This window comes from Barbus barbus (genome assembly GCF_936440315.1).
Source record: "Barbus barbus genome assembly, chromosome: 7".
NCBI lineage: Eukaryota > Metazoa > Chordata > Actinopteri > Cypriniformes > Cyprinidae > Barbus > Barbus barbus.
The window spans coordinates 25943681-25970963 of record NC_136735.1 but is presented as its reverse complement, the minus strand read 5'-3'; the positions used below and the strand labels follow the sequence as shown (position 1 = coordinate 25970963).

The window sequence follows — 27283 nt, the reverse complement described above, 5'->3', positions numbered from 1 at the left end:
AAAGACTGACACACTCCTTCGGCGACAAACAAAAAACACAAGCGGCCCCACAGCGCCCGCTTCTGCTGGAAGACCTCATGACAGACTACTGAGAGACGGTCATGTGTGTTTGGTTATATTTTAAGACAATAAATAACTGCTTTGAGTCAAAGTGTATTTTAAAGAGGACATCCTTTTTCTAATTATTATTTATAGTATTATACATTGGGGTCGGTAAGATTTAATGGTTTTGAAAGAAATCTATTATGTCCGCAAAGCTACATTTCATAAATATAAATAAATACAGTAATATTTTTACACATAACTTTTTATTTTTAATACATTTTAAAATGTAATGAATTTTCAGCAGCCATTACCGCAGTCTTCAATGTTTTCCTTCAGAAATCATTGTAATATGCTGATTTGGTCCTCAAGAAATATTTCTTATTATTATCAATGTTGAAAACATTTGTGCTTCTTCATACTTTTGTAGAAACAGTGATAGAATTTTTTTTTTAGGATTTTTTTATATATATAAAGTATATATATATATATATATATATATATATATATATATATATATATATATATATATATATATATATATATATATATATACACACAAAAGGACAGCTTTTATTTGAAATAGAAATCTTTTTCTAACATTACAAACATACTTTCTGTCACTTTTGATTAATTTAATGTATTCGGAGACAGTAATATATTGGACCGTTGTTACAGCACAATAAATAATGCATATCGCTCCATCCCTAGAGCAGCTTTGGGGCTCTCTGATCACTGTTTAGTTCATCTTATACCGACCTACAGGCAGAAACTGAAATCAGCTAAACCTATATTAAGGACTATAAAAAGATGGACTTATGAAGCAGAGTGGGATTTATAAGTTTGTTTGGACCTCACTGATTGGAATGTTTTTGAAACTGCTACCACTGATCTGGACGAGCTCACAGACACTGTAACATCCTTTATCAGTTTCTGTGAAGATATATCAGTTTCTGTGAAGATATGCATTCCTACCAGGACCTATTTAACATACAACAATGACAAACCATGGTTCACTGCAAAACTCAGACAGCTCTGTCAGGCCAAAGAAGATGCTTAAAGGAATGAGAACAGAGTCTTGTGTAAACAGGCCAAATACACACTGGAAAAGGAGATCAGAGTGACAAAGAGGAATTATTCTGAAAAGTTAAGGAACCAATTCTCTTCCAGTGGCTCTGCATCAGTGTGGAAAGGTCTGAAAGACATCAACTACAAGACACCATCCCCCAGCACTGTGGAGAAACAACAACTGGCAGACAATCTGAATGAGTTCTATTGCAGGTTTGAAGAAACACCATTAACATCTCCAGCAACCCCCCTCTCCTGCACTTCAGATCAGTGAAGATGATGTGCGTCAGGTCTTCAGAAAGAACAAGAGAAGAAAAGCAGGCTACACTTTATTTTGATAGTCCACCAAACTGGTGCTGGCTTATCTAAAGGACATCACTGGACACTATACTGGACCCCCTGCAGTTTGCCTACCGAGCAAACAGGCCTGTGGATGATGCAGTCAACATGGGATTGCACTACATCCTGCAGCATCAGGACAGACCAGGGACTTATGTGAGGATCCTGTTTGTGGACTTCAGCTTTTAACACTATCATTGCAAACTGACAGGAGGTTGAGCAGCTGGCTGTTTGGTGCAGTCTTAACAACATGGGGCTCAACATGCTCAAAAAAGTGGAGATGATAGTGGACTTCAGGAGAAACCCCCCCACTCAACATCATGGACAGCACTGTAACAACAATGGAATCATTCAGGTTCCTGGGTAAAACCATGTCTCAGGACCTGAAGTGGGACATTCACATAGACTCCATTGTGAAAAAGGCCCAGCAGAGCTTGTACTTCCTTCGTTAGGAACCAGGAAGTATGACCATATTAGCCCGGTTCTCGCCGGTTTAACCTGGCTTACACATAACACACTAGTACACTTCTATTATTCAAATCCGTTAAAGGATTGTTAGGCTGCATTAATTAGCTCAACCGGAACCGGGAACACACGATGTACTCATTACACTGAAAGAAGAATGGCATCTATGCTAATATTTGTCTGTTTCTTTCTTATTATGTTTCTCAGTCCGTGTCCGGATCAGATGGTGGATCGGCGCCAGGAGATGATGTCTGAGGCCCTGATTGTCGGCGGAGGCCAGGACACCTGGATGAGCCCAGAGGACATATCCCCAGTGAAGACCTCAACTTAAAATACAATAAAACTAAAAATAAAACAAAATAACTAAAAATATAATAAAAGACCTAACTACATAATACTATTATTGTTAGAAATTGCAACAATATATTAAAATAGAAATATAAAACATTTATACATTGAAAATTTTAATTAAAAGAATAATATATATGAAAAATGAATACATTTTAAAATAATAAATAGTATAATATATATATATATATATACAACAGAAATATATTAAATGAATTAAACTATCAATTAAAATGATAATTAACAAACAAATATATATTATAAAAAGACCGAGAAACAATAAATGCATTAAACTATACATTACAATTATAGCAAATGAATAAATCATATAAATGAAAAACTTAAAATAATGAATAAAACACAAATATAACAAATACATTAAATTATAAATTAAAATGCCCCATCGGGACAAGACCATGGGAATCAGATAAGCCGTTTGCACAATCTTACATGGCTGGGGTTGGAAGTGAACTGCGGGTTTCGTCTGGCCAGAGGAGAACTGGCCCCCCAACTGAGCCTGGTTTCTCCCAAGGTTTTTTTTCTCCATTCTGTCACAGAGGGAGTTTTGGTTCCTTGCCGCTGTCGCCTCTGGCTTACTCAGTTTGGGACACTTAATTTCTAGCAATTATCGTCAATTTGATTTCACAGATACTATTTTAACTAAACTGAGCTAGACAATGACATCAATGACTTCAACAACGAAATGCCTTTAACTGAAAATTGAGTGTTTAATGTGTAATAAGATTACGGACACTCTATCCTCCAATTTGATACTGTTAAGTGCTTTGACACAATCTGTATTGTTAAAAGCACTATATAAATAATGGTGACTTTGCCAACTGAGGAAGTTCAACCTGCCACAGGAGCTGCTGAAACAGTTCTACTCCGCAATCATTGAATCCCTCCTCTGCACTTCAATAACTGTCTGGTTCAGCTCAGATACCAAATCTGACTTCAGAAGACTGCGTCGGATAGTCCGGACTGCTGAGCGAATCATTGGTACAACCCTCCCTACTCTTCAAGAACTATACTCATCCAGAGTGAGCAAAAGGTCTGGCAAAATCACTGTGGACCCTTCACACCCAGCACACTCCCTCTTTGAACTGTTGCCGTCTGGTTGACGCTACAGAGCATCAGAACGGCCAGGCACAGGAACAGTTTCTTCCCTCAGGCAATCCATCTCATGAACACTTGACAATAAACGTGGTACACACGACACTATTATACATTAATTTAACACACATACTTGTTTACACTTCAAATTTGCTCCCAACATACTAAATTGTCTATTTTGTATATTGTTTTTGCTATTTTGCACATTGTCTATTCTGTATATTATTCTTTTTATTATCTGTGTCTTGTCTTGTCACTATCATTCTGTCGCACTGTGGAGCTTGTCACTAAAACAAATTCCTTGTATGTGTAAACATACCTGGCAATAAAGCTCATACTGATTCAACACATTTTATGAAATAACCAATTATTAGGTATTAAATTTCAATTACCAGGCATAACATTTCCCCAATAACTGAAAGGAATCAATAGAAATAGGTGTCCTAAGGCACAATAATTTTTTTGTAAACGTAGCACGACATATTCCGTAAAAAAGCAGAGAAGAATCTGATCACAGACCACATGTTAGCCAATCAGAAAACATGGAGGCAGCTCTTTCTGCCAAAGGCGTGAGTGTTGGGCGGAGTTACCTGTTTCTTAAAATAATGTGAAAATACTTTTTATACAACATTAAAGCATTAAAAGTAACAAAGTTGGAGATGAGACATTAGATTTCATTGCTACAGTGTTTATTTTCCCTCAGTCATTTGTAGCTGAATTGTCCAATAAACAGAATAAGTCTCTGAAATTTTTAACAAAATATAACCAATATTTACAATAGTTGTATTAAAAATACAAAAGTAGTTACAGACTTTGCCAGTTGTCTTTGTAAAAGACGTAGAAATACATGTGATTCTTATAGATTTGGCTGGGTAGAAACACAAGCGATACATTTGAACTATCACAAACTCATGACATTCTAAGTAAAATATACTGTTGTAACCATTTACTGACCATATTATGACCACCTATCATCTATGTAACAACTATAATTTATATATTCTTGACTACAATCTCTTGCTTCTGAAAATCTGTGCAACAATTCATGATTTGTGCCATACACTCGAATAGTCAGAAACAATGCTACTAACAGATAAAATTAAATAAAAATACAAAACATAAAATCTTTTCAAACAGAAACGTGGGAAACATTTGGAAAGTTTTTGGGGACATGATCAGATGAGAAAAGGCATTTTAAAACTGTCATATACTCATGAGTAACAAAAACACTGATATCAGCACAGAGAAGATGTTTGAGACTACTGAGGTTTGTGAGAGGCAGCTGCTCAGTCTTTTCTTTCCGTCTTCAAGTGTCCGAAGAGAACTACGTCTCCCTCTGTGATTGATTTCAACACTCCCTCTCACAAGCACAACACACACACGCATAGAGTGTCTTTAACACGACATACTAAAGTAACATTGCATATTAAAACTTCTAATGAAATAATACTGTTTCTATGGTTTTGTAACACTGATCTTGCATCATGTGCAACACCTCTCATCATGCTATAATTAAAATGAGACTGTGACTTCCATCTTGTCTTTGTTTTGCAGAGCTTATGTTAAAAGTGCCAACACTTTATCTGCTCCTGTCCTCTTTCACAGTGATCTCTATGAAGGTCCGAAATGCTTTGCTGTAGTTCAGTACATGGCCATGATTCCATATCCACTGCCATATGAATGTTATCCAACTTTGGGAAAGAGATACGAAGAGTCTCTGATTAAACTGCAGATATTTGCTCATTTTCTGTAAAGAAATAGACAAAATAAGAGCTTGACTTATTTCCAAACATTTCAAAAAAGTTAAAAATAATAAAAAAAATATTAGTGTGAAACAAACTTATATATATATATATATATATATATATATATATATATATATATATATATATATATATATATATATATATATACACACATACATATACATATATACATACACATACATACACACACACACACACACATACATATATATATATATATATATATATATATATATATATATATATATATATATATATATATATATATATATATATAACATTTTCATTATTTGAAATAAAATAAACAATTATCTGAGGGGAAAAACAAAAACTATATAGATATACATAAACTATAGAAATGACAAAAATTATAATAGTTTTTCAGTGATACTAAAATAGCACTGCTCATGAACAATACAGATTATTTTCATATTTCATTTTACAATTAGCAATGTGCAGAATTGCTTTTTAATCATTTTTCCTGTTCAAGAAACTATAGCAATAAACTCAAAATATGAATCAGACATTTTATTTTCTGTGCAAATATTTTAAGCCATGTAATTGTTAAACTACATATTTCTTTTTTGGCTGTTATTTAATAAGTTGAATGACTCTCAAACAATAAATTAAATAAAGGTATGCATACTGGTAAAAGTATAAAATTAAAAGTATAAAAGTATTATATCTCTAGCAGATTTTAACAATCCAGCCATTAGTTTTAGCCTATTTCATTCATTTATTTATTTTTTCTTTTATTGGATTGGATTCATTTATTATTCGTAATCAAATACTCACCATCTGGTTGTGGTCGTCGTGGTGACTGGCAGTGGTTGTATGCTGGCAATCTACTGGATGGGTGAAGTGGAGGAGGATCACATGACCTTTTAAGGAATCGAGACCTCTGCAGAGCCGCCGTGTAGTCTGGTGGGCGTCGCCCATGTGCATGACTGTGACTGTCTGCCTCAGCCAATGACAGAGCAGTATAACCAGGTGGCGTGGGTGGTGGCTCTCTAAAACGTCCCTCCCTCCGACTCGCAGTATTCTTGTTTATGTTTGGAGTTTCATCTTTTCCACCTCTGCGTTTTATCGTTCCTGTGTCTCCTTCCAATTCATCAGCCCAGTAACCAGTAGGTGTGGTCATGTGACTACGTCCCATCCCTTCTGACAGCGTCTCCCAGCTGCGGTTGTCATAATAACCCACACGCTGTGGAATACTCTGGATGTTATCATGGGAACCACTGGAGCAGGACGTCCAGCTGCCACGGCCACTGTCTGCTGCGTCCAATGATGCACGGTCACACTGATCCTGAGTCAAGCAGTAGGATCTGAGAGAAAGAAATATAGAGAGACTTATAAGAGAAATAAGGTACTAAACCAATTGTATTGACTGATCGACATCTTAGACCAACTTTTTAGGTACTTATATGCACATAGGTATATAAAACCTCTTACCCCAAGCTTATTTGGTCAGGTTCAGATCTCCGTGTGCTGAGTGGGAGTGTAATAGTATGGGGTTGAGCATGCGTGTGGTCATCAACCAAGATGAGATCAGAGGAGGAGGAGCTTAAACTCAGTTGATCTGATGCTTCACTCACCACTAACTGTGGAGCTATAAAAAAAGCATAAATAACCAAACAATTAAATACATCCAAGAATTTATTACTCTTTAGAAATGTGAATCTGAGTTCATTTTGAATTGGTTTTCAATTTTAAAAAATCCCATTCAACACATCTGAACAGGGATTCATTTCTTACACTGATTCATTAAAATATGCATTTCTTTCTTTCAATAACTTGTTAAATAATGCAACAATCAGTGTGATACGATAATCAAGTAAATCGTTAAATCAAGTAAATCAATAAAAATTGAAACATTCACAAACTAAAAATTATATAACCAATTCCAAACAGAATTTCCTATAATTTCATGCAATCTTGATCAGATCATACGTTTTTTTTAAAGCTTCATTTTTTTAATTTTGAAAGCCATAACTTATCATATTTAAACATTATATGCCAAGTTAACAAAAACTTAATTGATTTTATAGCATTTTACTATAATGCAGTTCCTTTAAAACAGTCAACAGAAAAACATCACTGCATCAAAAACTCATTAATTAACTACATGTACTTTCTATATGGTTAGGGTTAGGATTTGCCTTAGGATTACTTGCATGTAATTACGCATAATTTATTCTTATTATAACAGTAAGGACACCTTAAAATTAAGTGTTACCTTATTTTGCAGTATGTGCACTTACAGTGTACTTAAGAAACGACTGGGTAACAAGGGAAATACTTGGACTTAAAATGGTTCAAGGTTATGTTCAGGTTAAGTACCTAGTTATTAAATAAAAAATAAAAAACATGTAGAACAAAACACTGTAAAATATAGTGCAACCCAATATTCTTAAACTGATTCAATACACATCATCAGTGCATACCTTTTCTAGGTGTGCTGTGAGGCGAGGTACGCGGAGAGGAGAGGAGAGATGAAGCATTTGACTGGCCGTCCTCAGGCAGCTTTCGTTGTCTGTCCCGCCCTTCTTCTGAGAGAGACAAAATCTTATGAAGAGACTGGGCACAGACACAAAAACTTCATCTCACTGCAAACAAGACTTAAGTCACCAGCAGAGGGTGCTCGAACGACACAAGAATTCAGATCATTTGTGAAAGTAAAACGAGAGAAAGCTCTTACCAAATGGTGGTAACTCTTTGCCAAGTGATTTCTTGCGACCGTGATTTCCATTAGTCTGCTGTGGAGTGGTGCTTCTTTGACTGACAGGAGATGCATCCACTCGTCTCCTCTCACCTGAGTTCTTCAGAGCTGAAATCACAAGCGCACACATAATTTTTTTTACTATGCTATTCATCACATTTTGGTGTTTATACTAAATTACTTATAAGACTTATTGAGGCTTTCATGTAGCTCAAATAGTAGAGCATGGCACTAGCAACGCCAAGATCATGGGTTCGATTCCCAGGGAAAGCAAGAGCTGATAAAATGTAAAAACTGTAACTTGAATGCAATGTAAGTCGCTTTGGATAAAAGCATCTGCTAAATGCATAAAATGTAAATGTAAGACAACATAACAACAACATTAATAATAATTACAACAACATGCATTATTCTAAGATGAAAATTGAGAACATAAAAGATGATAGTTTTCAAAAAATGTGTGCTACTCACTGGAATTGTGGGCAGGCTCACACTGCAAAGAAAGTTCGTGGAGCTTCTCCTCATCGCTCTCGTGTGTTTGCGTGTCCAGATACTGCCGCACGCGTCTGCTCATCATCTCCACCTCATAGAGTTTCTTAGCATTGAGAAAAGAGCTCCGCCTCCCCTTCCTCTTCCCACCCATCGTTCCAATGTCAGAGAGAGAAGAGCTGCTCACCTGACTTAAAGACCTACACGCATTACAAAACAAAAGACACAATCAATGTTGATGCAAAATGTTATTCCTGAACATGTCAAGTCAACCGCAGAAGTTAGCAAGACAACTAGATAAATCAGCCAGAGAATTTTGCTGGGGAATTAACATGAGCATTTTTAACATGCATGAAGAAAATGATTGAGACAAGTGACTATTTTAGAAACCTACAGGTTAATGAAATATTTACATGTCTAGAAAAGTAGGGATGTACTCATGTGCAGGTACTCATTCTGCAACTTAAGCAATCAACTATTAAAATACTAATCACATCATTTTTAAATGTTTTTATTTTGCACTAACTGGAAATAAAACTAAACGGAACTAAAACCATTTAGTAATATTAAACAAAAAAAAGTCCCTGCAACCATTGAGAGTACTCCACTACAATATTACTCAATGCCCATTCCTACTTAAGCAGCAAAAATACTTTTATACAACCATATAAATCATCATTGAAAACACTCATAAAAATTCATGCCTTTCTAGAGAATGACAATGAGCATTCAGTAGAAGGAAGTGAAAGATGAGATTTGACACATGCAGCACAACTAAAACAAGCTAGACTGCTGAGGGAAGTGTTAGTGTTATTTAGTATCATGCAGCAAAAAAATAGTTAACAGAAAGTGAAAGAGAGAAAGACAGTAGCAGTCCCACTTACCCAAGACTTCTCCACTTTTTCTTCCTACAACAGAGTGCCACGAAGAGCCAGAGAACAAGAAAATTAATAGATTGAGTAAAAGGAGGCATAAGACACAAGTGCTTAGACAGTGAAACCCACAGAGCAAAGGCCCAAAAACAAGAAGTCCAGTAAGACACCAAGCACACAAAATGACTGTGAACAGAAACAATCAGCATTGGATATATGCCACACTGTGCAAGAGATTAGCTCGGTTCCAATCCCTAGTGAGCTGCCTACATAGGAAACATCTTAAGGCATCAAAAATATGTATCTAAATGTTGCTGCAAACCCAGAACACTTTGCCACAAATGGAAAATTCATTCAAAAATTTGGACAAGGTAAAAAATAATTATTTTTCATTAAAAATGTTGAATAAGGTGAAAAGATTATTTTACCCTATGTTTGTTTGTATATGTATTTTATGCTTTACATCGAGTGTCTCGTATGGAACACTATTTGAGTGGCATGCACTTGCCCATGTCGTGCATTTCAAATTGGTCACTAATAAGGTTGCATTACCTGTGCTGCTCAAAAACAGCTAGTGTGCCTTTGTAATTATGATTTTATCTCAAGGTTTTATTGAAGTCATGTGTTTGTGTTTATGAAATATCATTGCTGAATAAGTGTACAAGTGAGTGTACCTAGTCTTAAAAAGCAATGCAGGGTCCATGGTGATGGAAGCCATTCGAACCACGTGTCTGATCTCTCGTGCAATCATCCTCAACTTCTCAAAATTCACCAGACCGTCCACCTTGGAGTTATTGCCTGCAAGCACACAGGTTTGACAGATTCATACTACATTTTCAAACCAAATTCCAAATTTTTAGGCAACAAGAACAGAGAAAGGTGTAAGTTACCCTCATGGAGGAAGGTGAGGTCTTTCTTAATGACAGGAAACAGAGGGATGACCGGCGGCTGCAGGTTGTGCTTATTGAGGAGGTTGCGGTATTTGGCCATATTACGAGATGGGTCAAAAACGTCCTGTAATTCTGCCAGAAGCTTCTCATATTTTCCAGGCAACCGTTCCCATGTAGATCTCAACCGAGCGACAGGTGCTAGATTGAACCCACTGCAAAAGATACACAGATACACTTGACATTGTACAGTGGAGAGAAGATGGACTACTCCTAGCATTAGCAGGAACAAACTTAACAAAATTTTGCAAGGAACAAAAGCACACTGACATGTTTGTATGGTAAGAAGCATGGAAACACACATTTAAAAAGATGGCACATAAACTCTACCTGATTATGGCGAACATGGAGTTGAAGTTCTTGCAGTCACGGCAGTGAAGGGCAATCTTTATAAAGTGCTTGATGATCTTCACTCGTTTGGCCAGGTTGGTTTCTTGTACTACCTCTGTGGCGACCCAGAAGGTCTCCTGGTTTACAAGACCCTCAAAGTTCCGTAGGTTGGTAGGAAGCTCTTGTGGGTGAAGCTTAAAGAGGTCACTGATGTAATCTGTTGGTTCAATGCTGGAGAAGAGCAGATAGTTTCGTGCTGACAGCTGATTGGCTACCTCCATGGAGCTCAAGGACAACAAAGGGACCACAGACTCTCGCTGCATCTCCTGTGCTTCTACATCTGAACACAGCGTCTCTGTCTCCATGTTACTCTTCAGGTAGTACCTGGCAAAGCAAGCAGAAAAAATAACCATCACATAAGATTAAACCACAAAATTGCCAATTTAACTTCTCAAATTTAGCTCAACACCAAACCTGGCACTCAGCTGTATCCTGTCAGCCAGTTTAGAGAGTTGATCGGGTAGTCGTCTCTGTTTGATAACTCCCTCCTGTGTGACTGACACCTCACAGAGCGAATAGGCTTCAGGACTTGCCGTCAAGCCAAACTCTCGCATCGCCTGATTGGCTGCTTCTCTAGCTGTGGTGTCTCTATTGATCAGTAAGTAACGACTTTGTTGGTCTGCCTTGAAAACACGCAGCACCTGGTCTTGCAATTCTGTGGATGAAAAACATCAACAAACCATAAAACAACTGTATATAAGTAGTATGTAAACCTCAATCAGAACTAGGATCCAAACATTCCTGCATAGCACAGATTACATGCAACTTCTAGAACTATATTAGGTAAACAGACGTGGTAGATGCCTATGAGGAAGATGTAACAAGTCACAAGTCAAATGAAAAAGAGATGAAAGGAACTCTAATAACAAAGACAGAGGTTAACTGGAGATCCAGATCAAGCAGAAGTCAGAGGACATGTCTTATCTTATGCAGAAGACAAAACTTTCAGAGTTTTATTGGAAAGTAGAGCTGTCAAAAGTACAGGTTCTTCAGTAACAAGTTAATACTAAAATAAAAAGATTTTCCGACTACTATACAATTTATTTTTGCTGGTCGATGATATAGTTTAAATTATCTGATGATATTAGCAGTCAAGCAGTTTATATTTGCTAAAAGTATATCCATTTACCTGATATAAGTGGGTAAAGTCGTATATACTTATAGTAATTTTGGTTCGGAAGTGATAATTTAAGTGGTGATATTAAAGGGATAGTTCACCCAAATTTTTTATTTTTTTTTTCCCCATTCACTCACCCTCATGTCGTTCCAAACCTGTATGAGTTTCTTTCTTATGTCAAACATACAAGAAGGTATTTTGAAGAATGCTGGTAATCAAACAGCTGATGGCTCCCATAATATTTCTTTCCTTACTATGGAATGGGGACCAACAACTGTTTGGTTCTTCAAAATATCTTTTGTGTTTAACATAAGAAAGAAACTTATACAGGTTTGGACGACATGAGGGTGATGACTAATGACTAATTAGTGATGTGTATCACGGCCACAGGTAAATTAATTTGATAAATTACAGGGTTAAGATTTCGATCATATAGCCCACCCCTCAGCATTTTAACTGAGGAGTTAATTGGAAGTCATGACAAAATAATTTTTTTTTTTATTGACAAAATTCAAGTTGTTTTTACTGAATAGATAATATTAGTCCCCTGTAAACAAAACAGCTTTGGCTGTCAATATGCTACTCAATTGTTCAAACGTCTTGTAGGACTTTCTTCTTACCATCAGCGATCTTGGTAATTTAGTCAAATCTGTTTTCAGGTATGATGATCAGACAACCATGAGTATACCTCAAAGCATTACAATTAACCTCGGGATAAAAAAAAAAATGGTGTGCAAAAATAAATTATCTAAATATAACTGATTTTTTATTTTAAACATTCTAATTTGTATCTTTGTTTTACTACTTACTTGAATAATTACATTAGAGCTTGCAATGCTTAATTGAAAACATTGAGAACCAATGTTTTCTTTCGGAAACCCTTTCAGACAAAGCTAAGCATGAACAGAAGCAACAGAAAGAGAGTTGTACATAAAAAGACAAAGCAGTAAGAGTAGTATATCAAAGTCTGAAAAAAGAAAGGTAATTTAATTACATGACCTGGCCCAGTGGCAAATGGCACAAAAGTGTATTAATCAACACAGACAGGCCATTGAAATAAACCAGAAACAACGTAATAAAATGTGTATATAGTCCCACAGCCTTAAGGCGTGTTTAATTTGACCCAGAGCATGAGTCAGGCTTGCCAGACAACTCGCAAAATACAGTCTTAAAAAAAAAAAAAAGACAACAGATGCTGCTACATCTTACTTTCATGAAAATGAGAACTTCCCATAAGTCTTTTTTTCTTTTTTAATCAGTGACAGATTATCCATGATGATGCCATCAAAGTGAAACTGTTGCCACTGACTCAAGTTTGCAAAGATTAATAATATCTGTACAAGAACGATACTATACATGGATAAAAAGGTCAGCAGAACAGAGAGAAGGAAATACAGTCAACTAGATAAAAACTTTATTGCAGATTTTGAGAGAGAGAGATAGACAGGCAATTACACAAGACGGGTATCTAGGAAGACGAACAGCTAATCTAGAGAGACGAGTAGAACTATACGTGAGGTGTCTAAAAAGACGAGCAGAACCGCAGCAGTGCACAAATACTCACGAGTGAATCCAGGTGCTGTGAGCAAGGAGAGGGTAGCGGGATCATTAGTACAATCGCACAAATATAACAAAAGGAAAGGAACAAAAGAAGCAGGAGTAGAGTGGAATGCATTTATGAGCAGAAAATTATAGTGAAGGTGCTGTATGTAGAATATAGCCATGTCATGTGCAGCATTATATTGTGGGTTAAAAACAGCAAACAGTTATTAGGTTGTGAAGTTCCGATGTAAATGAAAATCATTATTTTTGTGTCTATATGTATTTTGTGTGTATACATGTACATACACATATACATACATACACATATATATACATACATATACATACATACACATACATACATATATATATATATATATATACACACACACACACATATACATACAGTTCCCTTCAAAAGTATTGGAACAGTAAAGTCAAAATTGCTCTGTTGGCTGTGGAGTCAAAACATTTACAAATATGATTAAAAGATGAATGTAAAAATGTGGAGAAAAAAAGGGAACTGCAATGATCCCAAGCATACAGCCTCATCTGTAAAGCATGGTGGAGGTGTTGTCATGGCATGGGCATGCATGGCTGCCTCTGGAACAGGCCCTCTCATCTTTACTGATGACTTAATGTATGATGAAGTGCTTCATATTGCATCAGAACAATGACCCAAAACACCCTGCCAGTTCAGTCAAGGAATTTATAAGGGCAAAGAAATGGAAAGTCTTAGATCGCCCAAGTCAGTCTCCAGATTTAAATCTGATTGAACATGAATTTCATCAGCTGAAGAGGAGAGTAAAGGCAGAAACTCCCCAAAACAAGCAACAATTGGAATTGGCTGCATTAAAGGGTGGGAAAAGTATTTCAAAGGATGAGACCAAGAGTCTGGTGATGTCTATGGGTCCCAGACTCACTGCTGTGATTGTGTGAAAGGGATCTGCAACTAAATAACAGCTTTTAATCTTTTATATCTGCCTTATGTTCAACTGTCCCAATACTTATGCTCACATCAATGAGTGGGATGAACTCTAAAAGTGCTGTTCTTTTTATTTGGTAAAACGTGTGTGTTGAAATGGCTAATAATAAAATGTGACATTCTGTAGTTTCTTCTCATATTCATCTTTTAATCATATTTGCAAATATCTTGACTAGACATACACACACATACATACATATCATATCGCCAGCCTGTGAGATCGCCGATACACACTATTATCATGCATGGGTGGGTAGGGGCAAGGGGACCGCGTGTCCTACTGTGACAAGTTTGCTGCATCGGCGCGGAAGTTATCAGTCTAAAATCAGTCAAGGTGAAAATCAAAAGTAGATTGATTTTAAAGACCAACAGTTTAACACTAAATATTGGACATAAACGAACACGTTAAAGATAAAAGTATTTTCAGGTAAGTTCATATTTTTGGAGTAAAGTTAAATTAAACGGATAAATCAGTCATACAGCGTTTCGGAACGCGCGCCCCATGACGAACCCAGTTTTAGACTGATAACTTATTAACTGCGTATTTTTTTTATAATAACGATGATGAAGAATAAGCATCGATGTTTATTGTTAATGTGCTGTAAAGAAAACGGTGCAGTTTCGTCATGTTCATTCATAGCTCAAGTCAAGTCACCTTTATTTATATAGCGCTTTTAACAATACATTGTGTCAAAGCACTTAACAGTATCAAATTGGAGGATAGAGTGTCAGTAATCTTATTACACATTAAACACTCAATTTTCAGTTAAAGGCATTTCATTATTGAATTCAGTGATGTCATTGTCTAGCTCAGTTTAGTTTAAATAGTATCTGTGAAATCAAATTGACGATAATCGCTAGAAATCAAGTGTCCAGCTACGAGCTGTTCAAAAATATGTCTCTTTTTGCACTCTTGACATAGCCTAATTTGTAAATAATCAAGTTATCAAATAATAAAATCAAAGTTCAATTTTGATGTGGGCTTAGTTTTAGAGTCCGTTTTTAAAACATTTCCAGTTAGGAGAAGCCTAATCCTCATTTGCGCGTGTGTGTGAAGTGCGACGCTGAGCTGAAATAGCGGGGCAATTTGATAATACTAGCCCAATAATAATAGGCCGCCTAATAATAATAATAATAATAGTTTTATACATTAATAGGAGAATGAGCCCAATATCATCTTGATTATCGACAGACATCAGCTGTCGGCGATATCTCTGCCTATCATCGATACACGATACCATCGTCTATCGGCACAACCCTAACACACACACACACATATATAGACACACACAAACATATACACATACAGTATATGCGCACACACACACACACACTACTGATATATATATATATATATATATATATATATATATATATATATATATATATATATATATATATATATATATATATATATATATATATATATATATATATATATAGGAGCACGCATTTGTGTATTCTGGATGCATATTTACCTGGTGGCTGTGTACTGTAGTCAATGATCCTTTGTTGGCCTTGGGCCAGGTCTGGGTTACTGGATGAGAGATTTCCACCGACTGCCATTGTGGGCTGAGTCTGTTTGTTCTGTCTTAATCCCACAATGCTGTCATCCTGAGTCTGCCCTAACCCGAGGTCACTATACAACAAAAGCACTATGACTCAGCATCACTCAGTATGAGGTGAACATCAATAAGAATTTAACATGCGTCTAAAGCAGTGGATGTGAAATAATGCCCTTCTGTTTATGAAAATATCACTAAGATGACAAGATTCGTACTGATGTTCTTTCTCTTTCAGGACTCTTAAAGTCAGCAATAGTGTCAGAAGAAGAGTTTGTGTGCTTGTATACCTGTAAGGTTTCTGAGGTAGGATGCTCATGCGTGTCTTGTCTAGAATCTTCATGAGTTTATTTCGGCCGCCCACAGTATGTGCTTTGACCTTCTTGCTGACCTTTTCTTGACCTATTACATCAGAACCAGCCCCAAGTTCAGGTACAGAATAACGGCTATTTTTCTTTCCGTCACCAATCTTTGGAAGATGAGGAACGCCATTTTTTCTTTCCTCTGCCACCCTGGCCACCAGCTCCTTGAAGACTGAGAAGAGTAAAAGTGAGTAAAAAAATTTGATATTCATCAACAGCCTGTGTGTATTGGAAGGTGTTTCCAGGTAGGAATCTCACCCAGGAGGTTGGTTTTGATACTCATACAGAGCTGTGTGTTGTTTTTGAGAATTTCAGTTGCTTTGGACAACTGCACATTCTCAAATGTCTGCCCATTCACCTCCAATATCTGCACGAGTGTGAAAAAAATGATAAGACAAAAAAAAAAAAAAAAGTGTGTGTAAAGAACATGTTTTAAAGGAACACTCCACTTTTTTTGAAAATAGGCTCATTTTCCAACTCCCCAAGAGTTAAACAGTTGAGTTTTACCATTTTTGAATCCATTTAGCCGATCTCCGGGTCTGGCAGTAGCACTTTTAGCGTAGCTTAGCATAGATCATTGAATATGATTAGACCGTTAGTTTCTCGCACAAAAATGACCAAAGAGTTTCGATATTTTTCCTATTTAAAACTTGACTCTTCTGTAGTTACACTGTGTACTAAGACTGAAGGAAAATGAAAAGTTGCAATTTTCAAGGCAGATATGGCTAGGAACTATACTCTCAATACGGCGTAATAATCAAGGAACTTTGCTGCCGTATTATGCTAACGGTCTAATCCGATTCAATGATCTATGCTAAGCTACGCTAAAAGTGCTACCGTGAGACCCGGGGATCGGTTGAATGGATTCGAAAACGGTAAAACTCAACTGTTTACCTCTTGGGGAGTTGGAAAATGAGCCTATTTTCAAAAAAAGTGGAGTGTTCCTTTAACACTGTTTTATACAGATGTTTGAAAGGTGTCACCTGGTCTCCACGCTTAAGCCCCGCTTCCTCTGCTTTGCTTCCAACTTCCACGCTGCTGATAAAGAGGCGCGTTCCTCGTTCAGCTCCTCCAATCAGTGTGAAGGGGAGGGACATCTCTCGAGCAGACCTAGTTATAGTAATCACTCTGGGTTTGGCTTTAGCTGCACAAGCTATGTTGAGCAACCGCAACTGACCTGTCATTTTCTTTTTAGATAAAAAGAGGAAGTTAATAAAGATGCTTGTCTGATAAAGTGATGAATGACAATTATTTTAAATCTGTATTAAAGTAATGCTTGAATGCTGTTTATACCTCTCTTTCCAGATTGCTCTGAAATTCCTCCAAAAAACCGGTCATATCAGGATCTCCTTCAAAGTCACTGAAGTGATTGTTAACCCATAACAACACAACTCGGGTTACCTGATTAGAGGAGAGAGGGAGAACTGTGAGTACCGTTCAGCTGAAGCTTAATGTAGGTTTCTTTAGAAAAGGTTGATTCAGTCACGCTACCTTGTCCCGTAAACTGGGGTCATTAAACCAGTCCAGAAGTCTCTGTCCCAAAATCAGAGGACTGGGCAGGAAGGTACGATAGGTCAACAGGAAGTCCTCAATATATGTAGGGTCGACAACTGAATGATCCTCCACTAAGTGCTGCATCAGCCTTTCAGCAGTGCCCTAAAAAGTGTACATCAGATTTTTCTTTTAAATGACCACCTAGTGTACTAAAGTACTAAAAACCACACATTTTAAATCAAATTAATTTAGATTTTTTAACATTTCTGAAAGTAGTATCCTATTCTCCCCAAGACTAAACTTATATGATCAAGATTGTGAAATATTATTACAACTTACATTAACTTTTCTTTTAAAATATATTTTTAAAATGTAATTTATTCCTGTCATGGCAAAACTGATATTTCAGCAGCCATTACTCCAGTCTTCAAAGTATTTAATGTCACTTTGGATCAATTTAATGCATCCACAATTTGAAAAAAAGAAAAGAAAAGAAAGATCTTTAAAACAAAATGTGGAGGGGATGTTCAATTGTTAATTCTCAAAGGCATGTTGTACTAGTTCTATGGGCTATTATATTTCACATAACATATAAAGTCAGAGATTAAAACAGATCAGATTCATCAACTTCAAGACTGTAAAGCCGAAATCTGATTTCTCAGTGGGAGTACTTTTTCAAGTCAGTCAGATTTTTCCAAAAAACAAAATTACCTTAACAACAATGTGTCCCTTGCGGGTGCCCGTCCGGTCGAGTTCTCGGTGTTCTTTTACCATGACGATTTCTCCTTCCTCTTCCACTCGCTGTGTGTTCTGCTCAACCTGATTCAGAATGCAGCAGTAGTCCTGCTGGGCAATACACACAAACTACACACACACAAATAATAATGTTAACTGGCGTTTTTTGCATCAACATTTTATGCATTATTTGCCTTACAAATAAAGCTTGAACAGGGCTTTTTATTATATACACTATCAACACCTTGAATAGGTATTCAATTTGAATTAAAGTGCATTTCTAATCTAAGATACTAATGTTTACAAAAATAAAATCTAGATTAAATTTACAGACATAAACAAGCTGCTTGATGACTAGTTCACCATTATGCCTAGTTCACCATTATATCTTTACTATAAACACACTTACCTGACAGTTATCACTAGTTCACCATTTATATCTTTACTATAAACACACTTACCTGACAGTCGTCCACTTTGGTCCTCATGACTCCAGTCATCAGCTGTTTTTCCATGGAAGGGGAGACACCAAAACTTCCACCCATACACACACTCTCACTGCCGCCATCTGGATAGATCACCTCTACTGCTCCATTCAGAATGACTGACCATGAGTCCAGCTAAAACACACACACACACACATTTGCCTGTTATCAAGCTGTTAACACAAATGTAGAGATGAAATGCTGCAAAAGGACCTCTTCACTCTCACCTCTTCACCGTGGTTGAGCACGATGGTTCCGGCCCGTTCCACGACCGCAAACACCATGACGGCACAGAGCTCCCTCCGCACCGAAACACTCAGACTGGCAAATGCCGGAAGCTGCTGCACAAACTCCAGCAACTGCTCTGTTTACAGAAAGAGAATGAGAAAATGAAAGTGTAAATGAAACTTAAAATAAAAGTAGCTTAGTGAATTTCCATCACTGAACAATTCAAAGCACAAAAGTGTACCAATGTCATCATCTGTACGGTCCATAGGATCTTTCTCCAGACAGTCTCTCACAATATCTCGACTCATAAGAGGGTCCGTTCCCCTCCCTACGTCCTCAACATCATCATCCTCATCCGAGTCCACTGCTGTTTCAGGAAGCCCACTCAGATCCATATCCCCACATTCACTTTCAGTGGCCTGTAAAATAAATAAAATTTTCAGCACATTTTTGGATAATTATGTTCCATAGACATTTAATGGCTTTCTGTACTTTGTGACCCACATTTACAAACAGACAAAGTGAATCACGTGAATATGATTGTGTGTGTACAGATGGTGTGTCAGTACAGAAGTGTGTGTTGGCACTCTGAGACGACTGTGTTTGTGCATGCGATGGATGTTTGTGTGTGCGTGTGAAATGCTGATCTGTGGATCAAAAGGTATGTGTGCTTGAGGACTGACATGAATAGGTTATGGAGAGGTGACAGATGGACCACAGAGGAGGGTGGGGGAGTCCTCTACAGGATTTAAGTGTGTGTGTGTGTGTGTCCCAGATGTTCACAATAAATCTCTGTCAGGATGCGCTTCTGTTGCAGATTGTGTAAGGAGATTGCTTTATAGAGGGATAGAGACTCAGAGTCTCTTATCACCTGGTAAATATCTGATAGGCTGCTACTTCCTGAATCACTGGCAATGCTGGAACGTGATTGGCTGGAAGTCATATTGGAGTGGCAACTGTCGGAGGGGTGAAGCTTTGAGAAGTCGGCAGGAAGCTGCAAGAGAAACATACACTGTTACAAAAAGAGTGATAAACAGATAAACAAACAAACATGTAAAAAAAAAAATAGATCTAAAAAATAGTCTAAAAAATAAATATGAAATATTAATAGGATTTTAGATAATGTATGTAAGGGAAATTTAATAGTTTTGGTGCTGTAATTGGTCATTTATTTTTTTATATACATTTTAAATACCTTTACGTTAATCTAAATTGTACTGCCATGACAAATACATTTTTAAAAGTACAAATATTCCACACAGACTTTAATTAATATGAATTAAACTAATATAATTGTACTGCATGTATAATTATATTTAAATTGTTCAAAATAGTTTTAGCTGGAGTACTGCACGTCACATTACAAGACACTGCTGTCATTGCTTTAAATGTCAACTATGTATATACATAAAAACAATATAACAATTCTTCCCTAACACAAGCTTTTGAGCATTTGTGCGAATAAAGTGTTTTTTTCCCTTCTAGTTAATCAGGAAACCAAGGATTAATTTTAAACCCCTGTGTGAGTGTCGGCACAATTACGTTAGTGGAATGGATAAAGTGTTGTTCTCACAGGCACAAGTTCAGCTGAACAGTGGCATTTAAAACATCTACTCTGAATCATTTTAGTCATTGGTCGATAAAAATAAAATAAAACAATGAAGTATTATTGCTAGCATTGTGGCATGTGTCCACCCTTTCCAGGCCTGACAATCACAATTCTTTTATAGAAACAAACACACAGTACCATAAAAGGGTACAAAAAGTAAACAATTTAATGGATTACTGACTGAAGTTTATCACATAATAAACCAAAGTAATTTTTAAATCTGCTAACACACACGCCCTTACCAATACCCTACTGTACAACATTCCCTGAGGCTTACTACAGTAAAGTTGATGGGTTCATGTACTGATGTCCTAGATCAGATGGCCTACATACAGTGACCCTACAACAAAATCACATGTAGAATATACACACGCAACTCAAACTCAATAATGTAACCCCTTAAACAAATCACTGATATGACTACATGTAAAATGACATGTATTAAACAATGACAGGAAAACAACTGCAAAAACTAATAAAAATCAAATAAAGTATTAAGTTGAATAACAATCAAAAACAAAATGATGCAGATTATCAATGTGAATAGAATTAATGGAAAATAATCCATTTTAAATTAAATTTAAATGGCACAACAAAACCAGAAAAGCATGTAGATTAATAATTAAAACAGAATTCATTAAAAATAAAATGATAAATATAACTAAAATTAGATTGCAGACCAAAACCAGCAGTCCAATTATGCATATAATTTCAATAAAATATTTTATTAAAAATAAATTAGACTTTAATTAAAATTACATTGACAAAACTATAATTCTCTACCAATTCAGAATATATATACATTTGTTCACCAATTGCTCAATTCAAACTAATACTTGTCTGCTTGTATACTGTTAATGTCAAAACTTACTACACCCTTTAAATTCAGCTGCTCCCTAATATGCATAGCTGAACAAAGAATGCATGCATTTTTTTTTTTTTACAGTTAATGCATGCTTGTTATTAGCCTGTCGTTGCAAAATAATTATGCATGTTTTAAAATATGCAGGCCTTTGTGTTTCTCAAGAGTGTGTGTGTGTGAGAGAGATACTCACAGTCCTGGTCTCCTGTCTCCTGACTCCATAACCATTAGACAGGACTAGCTGTCTCATAGCCTGCAATACTGAATGCCCAACCATCCTGTGTGCATTTAAACTAACCTTTAAAACACTATCAGTCTCTTTCTGTACCACACTGTTATAACTGCACCTATTTACTGTTCAAATATCTATCTCCCCAATGCACTCGCTCAGAGAGCATCCCTCTCTACTGAAATCAGCCCATCACCACAGTAACAAACATCACTCTGGAAGAGAGTGATGTTTCAGCAGACACAATTTTCATCAGACCCTGCCCCTCTGTCCCATTCACTCACACACACCAATGCGAGATCATGGGATTATCAAGAGGCTGGTATTGTTTAAGCAGAGGGGGGTGGGGGATGGTTGACACCCACTGCCCTACTAAACCAGTCACCAGGGTCAACCCTGCAATGACTGACAGCTCACTGAACAATCAGGATGGCACATATATCTGTTGAGAGCCCGCCTTCCTGCTGTCAATCATAACCAGGCCTGTTACAAGTCAGAGGATAATAAAAAAACGAATGCAGAGAGACAGAGACTATAATGCTCAAAGTGCCACAAGGGAGAAACAGAGTGATAGAAAAGAAGATAGGGAAGCTTTTACCAGATTAGATTTGCTAAGAATGTAGCAAAGACTATGGCTCTGTTCCAAAACCTAGCGATTGCTATCTACATAGGTTATTTTCTAAGGTAGCACTCTCTAGAGAGCAACTCTGTGGGACAAAGGCCCTGCTTTAACCAAGTATATTTGATGTTTTTGCGGTGCTCAGCCGAGATGCATTACCATTTGCTCTTAACATGCATTTTAGGGTATGTTTGCGTGACAAGAATGTACAAAAAACTAAAATATTTTTCCTATGTATTTTTGAAAATCGCCCATTCACATGGATCCCTGAAAATGTCTAAAATCAATGTATTATGCATTTTTGTTAAGAAACGCTAAGTGCCTGCCCACAGATGCATTCTTTAAGTGCTCATGCACACCTACAGAGTGTGCATGTCTTCACAGTTTAATGAGTTTTCGACTACTTTTGGAAGTGGACAACCTCAAAGCGTTTTCGTGTCTTCATTTCTGATCAGATTTATGAAAATGTCTCTTAATTAGGTGTAAACATGGCCAAATAGAGCTCCTAAAGTGAGATTGTCTAGTGAACCTGTGTTTCGGAGTGTTCAAGTCACTCTAACATGCACTAATGTCTTCGCAAAAGTCTGCATAAACACAAAAATTTGGGCTGCAAGCAGACAAAGATTGAGGACACGAGCAGACTGTGCTGATGATGAAAATGACATCACGCAGACTGTCAGTGAGCCAGTGTGTACTTTTCTGTGTTTCCATCAAAATAATTGAGAACGGATGTTTTCAAATCTGAGAACTTGCATCAATATGCCTGTATTAGAACATTGTGCTAGAGTCATTTACACCTTTTGAGGGAATCAACATATGAATGGTTTACTTAGTTGTTTTTTGCATGCTGACAGAATATAGCCTTTTAACAAAATAAACAAAAAAAACACAAAGTAGCTCTGAAGATATTCGATAGTATTAAAAGGTAAATTACCTGGGATTTTGAGCTTTCCTGCAGCAAAACAAAATTAAAAACAAATTAATATGCGTTCCACATGTTTTTTTGATGATTAATAAGCTCCATTTTGTGTTACGATGCACATGCTGGCATTAAAAATGAAATAATGTGTATTAAAGTGCTATGGTGCAGTCACAATTAACTATGTTTGGGAAATTTTCATAAAAATAGAGTAATTTTAATAGGAATCTAATATGCTAGTGAATGAAAGATTTCACAACTGGTTCAAGTCGGTCACACATGTCGCTGCACCGACCAAAAGAAAGCTTTCTCTATGTGAGAAGCTTTGAATGAGAAATTTTGCTAATGTGACCGCACTTTAACAGTTGCAACTATTTGTATATTCATAATGTAATCAAAAGGGCAGATTTAAAATTGCATATATGTGTGAACATACTGAGTGGTTTCCTGGTGGCAGAGGGGGCTTGCTGACTGGATAATGATCAACCGTATCAATTATAGTCTGTCGCTCTCCACGCTGGTTTATCTTGCGGAATCTTCTCCTGGACTGCCGATGAGATGCTTGTCTTTGGAAATACTCATCGTTGTCATCCATGTAGTCCACCTGGCAGAGACAGAGAGTGGTTAAGTGTATCCCCATCTAACTGATACTGGATTATTGCACATTTACAGGCCTGTGTAACTCACCACAATCATTTCTGAAGCCTCAAGGACGATACACTCACAACCACGACGTAAACTACCCGCAGAACGTTTACCAAAACTGAAATAAAATGGCATACATCACACAAAACACTGAACAGGACACACAGAGGAAATAATGGGGCAAATCAAACACAAACAAACACTCATACCTGCTGCGGGGCAGAAACATGGACTCCTTTATAAAGACTGAGCCAGACAGGAGGATATACCAGCAGGTCCCAATGTCATCAGGACTAAAACACACAAAAGACATATATTGCACTACCCACAAAGACACAATGCTTCTATTTTAGTCCATTCTTACTATTATATTCCGGGTGGAGCAGTGACCTAACAACACACGCCACGTTGGGCAAAGGAAACAAATGTAATGAATCATACAAATGTGGGCGAATGTCTTGGTAAATTCAGTTGTTTCCAGAGCAAAGGGGCACCAGTGGTTTGCTAGCCTCGTGTAGCCAGACTTTTAACTAGGTCTTGCTGCAGAACCATCCAATTAGACAGGAAGAGTCCATCTGACCAGCATTTAAAGTGACCAACCACAAACTTCTTTATGGATGCAATATCAAAAATCTGTTTTAGAAAGAACGGGTGTAATCTGACAACACTTTAAAGCATGTCTCATTTTTAGGACAACTTACATTGCACGCTTTTCCCACATCAGGTCACTGAGTCTTCTGTTGTTGTTTTCGATGTGTTTGCAACAAAGTGTATCTCTTTATAAATTGATGGGAAAATGTTCAAATATGTGTACTGTTACACCCTGTTACAGTATAAATGTGTTATGTGATCTGAATTTCTCTCCAAAAGTATTACATTCGGGATATACACTATTGTTAAAAAATACTGTGGATTTTTCAAATGCTTTTGAAAGAAAGTTCCCACGTCAAGAACACAGTAAAACAGTAATATTTTGAAAAGGTATTACAATTGAAAATACCTGTTTTCTATTTTAATATATTTTAAATTGTAATTTATTCCTGTGATGGCAAAGCTGAATTTTCAGCATCATTACTCTAGTCTTCAGTGTCACATGAACATTCAGAAATCATTCAAACATGCTAATTTGGTGCTCAAGAAACCTTTATGATTAATAATAATGTTGAAAACAGTTGTGCTGCTTATTACTTCTTGTGGAAACCATGATATTTTTTTTTTCAGGATTCTTCAAACAGAATGTCCAAAAGAGAGCTCTTCCTCAGAAGCCAAGCACTCAAAGATGATTTTGTTCCTCAGACTGAAACATGCCAGTTTGAGAAAGCACTTGCCATTTTTGTGCGCAAAAACAATCAGAGAACAAACTGTTGGTGGTCCTCAGGCATGTCATCTGAGGTTGAGACTGGTGGGTTTTAAACTATGCTGAGGAAAACCATATGAGCCTACGCATTTTGCACAACACAATTCCCAGTGAAAAGAAGCACATGACTGCTTTTGTGTGTTTAGGAAAGCACAGACTTTGACAGCCTGGTTAATGTAGGCATTGCACCACAGTGATTTACTGCAGATAATGGGAGGTTACAGCTAGAAAAATGTGGGGGGAAAAATGGGGGAAAAGTACATAAGTGATGGGGTATGTTCCAGGTTTTCATGAGCTAGCATGACTTCACTTTTCCATAAGAAATTTTGGCCAGACTATGTAAAAGGTTTACTTGAACGTTTAAGTATGAACTGAGAAAAAAAAGGAATGTACTAGATTCAATACAAATTAGGCTCAATCAACAATATTTTAAAAAATAAAAGTAAATGTAAAGTGCAAAATATGAGGTTTGTATTTTTGTTGAATCACAGACCATTTAATAAGATCCTGACTTCAATAAGTCATCCATTATCAGGTGGGAATACTTTTCTAGGTGGATGAATTTATTGTTATGTGTTACTGTTGTAATGTCAACAAGTGCATGTAAACAGTCCCTTTCTGGCATGCTTACAGGCTAACAAAGTCAGCTTGGATGTAACAAACTTTACACAGACAAAAATCAGTAAATGACTTTATCACACTACTCTCATGCCAACATGTATACTTTTTATGTCCTGTGGTTGTACTTTTGAAACAGTGTGTATTTTAATGTCCATTGCCTGGTTCAATGTGCTTAGTGTAACTGCTTTTTCTTTTTTTTTTTTACCCCAAAACATTTTCTGTAATTGATATTATGTCACTAATTCTGCTGATAATCTTTAAATATACCTTTAACTCCTTTAATTATATCAGCGGTAACCCAAGCAAACAGGGGGTTCTGAACAGAATGTTTTATTTTAATAGGCAGAATGTGTGTCTATATTCAAAAAGCCTTTAGAAGCTTAATCCCTGTCTGTAGATGGACGTTATAGATTTAAATGAACTGAGCACCAGACAGATGTCGGTGTGTGTTTGTGTCTGAGACAGAGAGAGGAGAGAGGGAGAGTAAGCAGATGTGTGTGTGTGTGTGTGGACAAAATCATCCTTGTGACTTTGATGTAAACCTCTGATAAACTGACCTAGATAGAGATACATTTTCTGACAGCCTTTGTGAGAGTGTATTGAGTGTGTGTGCACGCGTTTGGATACTCACTAGTATAAAACCTCATTAGCATCATGCTGTTCATATCGAACTGTCTCACACATCAACCTGCAAATGAAATAAACAGTGTTAAGCACATTCACTCTGTAATGTAGTAATGAAAATACCCTCACACAAACAAACTGGTACCTGAGCTGATGTTCCCTCAAGTTGGACAGCGCTTCCATGCCATGGAGGTACGAGTACACGATCTGCAGATCCTGCAAAACAGAGACATAGAGAAGGTCACGTATGTGCTGCTTTACAGTGATGCCACTTTACATGAGCTTTGGTATTTACAACCAAAAATTTCACATTTAGCATTTCTAATCGTTGTGACACCCAAGAAGTCATTTCTACCTTTTCTAGAGCATGGCATGAAGACAGGCAAATCATCTTATTTCAGATTTCACAACTCAATGCGTTTTTTAAATGTTAAAGATTTTTTGTTACATAATTAATTTGTTTATTCTATGTTCATTGATGGAAAAATAAATCTATATTTAAATATATCACTCTCAAATTTTGTAAACATGGCAAACCTAAAAAATGGTTAGTTATACTTTAAGTTAGGTGAGGACAATTTTTGAAAAGTAAATTTTTTACCTGCAATTTTTAGTTTTATGCAAACCAAACAGTAGGCACAACAAACCCTGATTAAACCTGCCCCCCCCCCCTTAAGTCATTTAAAACCTGCCTGTATGTACACCAAAGCACCAGTAGGAGGTGCCCTAT

The 27283-nt window shown here is 36.7% G+C and overlaps 1 protein-coding gene across 6 annotated transcripts in view; it reads right to left on the bottom strand.

The window, feature by feature from the left end:
- Window positions 1–4044: 4044 nt before the first annotated feature.
- LOC306872628 (rap guanine nucleotide exchange factor 2-like) overlaps window positions 4045–27283 on the bottom strand; it is a 38750-nt gene continuing 15511 nt past the window's right edge. Inside the window, exons 2-29 of one of the 6 annotated variants that reach the window (XM_079421274.1) lie at window positions 26699–26769; window positions 26561–26617; window positions 24161–24244; window positions 23994–24069; window positions 23743–23910; window positions 23322–23339; window positions 19940–20062; window positions 19310–19487; window positions 19068–19204; window positions 18817–18975; window positions 18332–18484; window positions 17618–17782; window positions 17420–17527; window positions 17110–17313; window positions 16385–16493; window positions 16055–16298; window positions 15681–15841; window positions 10973–11213; window positions 10499–10882; window positions 10112–10323; window positions 9896–10019; window positions 9234–9257; window positions 8332–8549; window positions 7840–7968; window positions 7586–7687; window positions 6594–6750; window positions 5937–6466; window positions 4045–5122 (exon numbers count right to left, since the gene is read on the bottom strand). In XM_079421274.1, coding sequence (XP_079277400.1) covers window positions 5097–5122; window positions 5937–6466; window positions 6594–6750; window positions 7586–7687; window positions 7840–7968; window positions 8332–8549; window positions 9234–9257; window positions 9896–10019; window positions 10112–10323; window positions 10499–10882; window positions 10973–11213; window positions 15681–15841; window positions 16055–16298; window positions 16385–16493; window positions 17110–17313; window positions 17420–17527; window positions 17618–17782; window positions 18332–18484; window positions 18817–18975; window positions 19068–19204; window positions 19310–19487; window positions 19940–20062; window positions 23322–23339; window positions 23743–23910; window positions 23994–24069; window positions 24161–24244; window positions 26561–26617; window positions 26699–26769 — 4362 coding nt within the window. In that variant the 3' untranslated portion in view covers window positions 4045–5096. Of the gene's footprint in view, window positions 5123–5936; window positions 6467–6593; window positions 6751–7585; window positions 7691–7839; window positions 7969–8331; window positions 8550–9233; window positions 9258–9895; window positions 10020–10111; window positions 10324–10498; window positions 10883–10972; window positions 11214–15680; window positions 15842–16054; window positions 16299–16384; window positions 16494–17109; window positions 17314–17419; window positions 17528–17617; window positions 17783–18331; window positions 18485–18816; window positions 18976–19067; window positions 19205–19309; window positions 19488–19939; window positions 20063–23321; window positions 23340–23742; window positions 23911–23993; window positions 24070–24160; window positions 24245–26560; window positions 26618–26698; window positions 26770–27283 lie in introns of all 6 variants that reach the window. The other 5 variants (XM_079421273.1, XM_079421276.1, XM_079421277.1 and 2 more) reach the window with 5 other exon arrangements.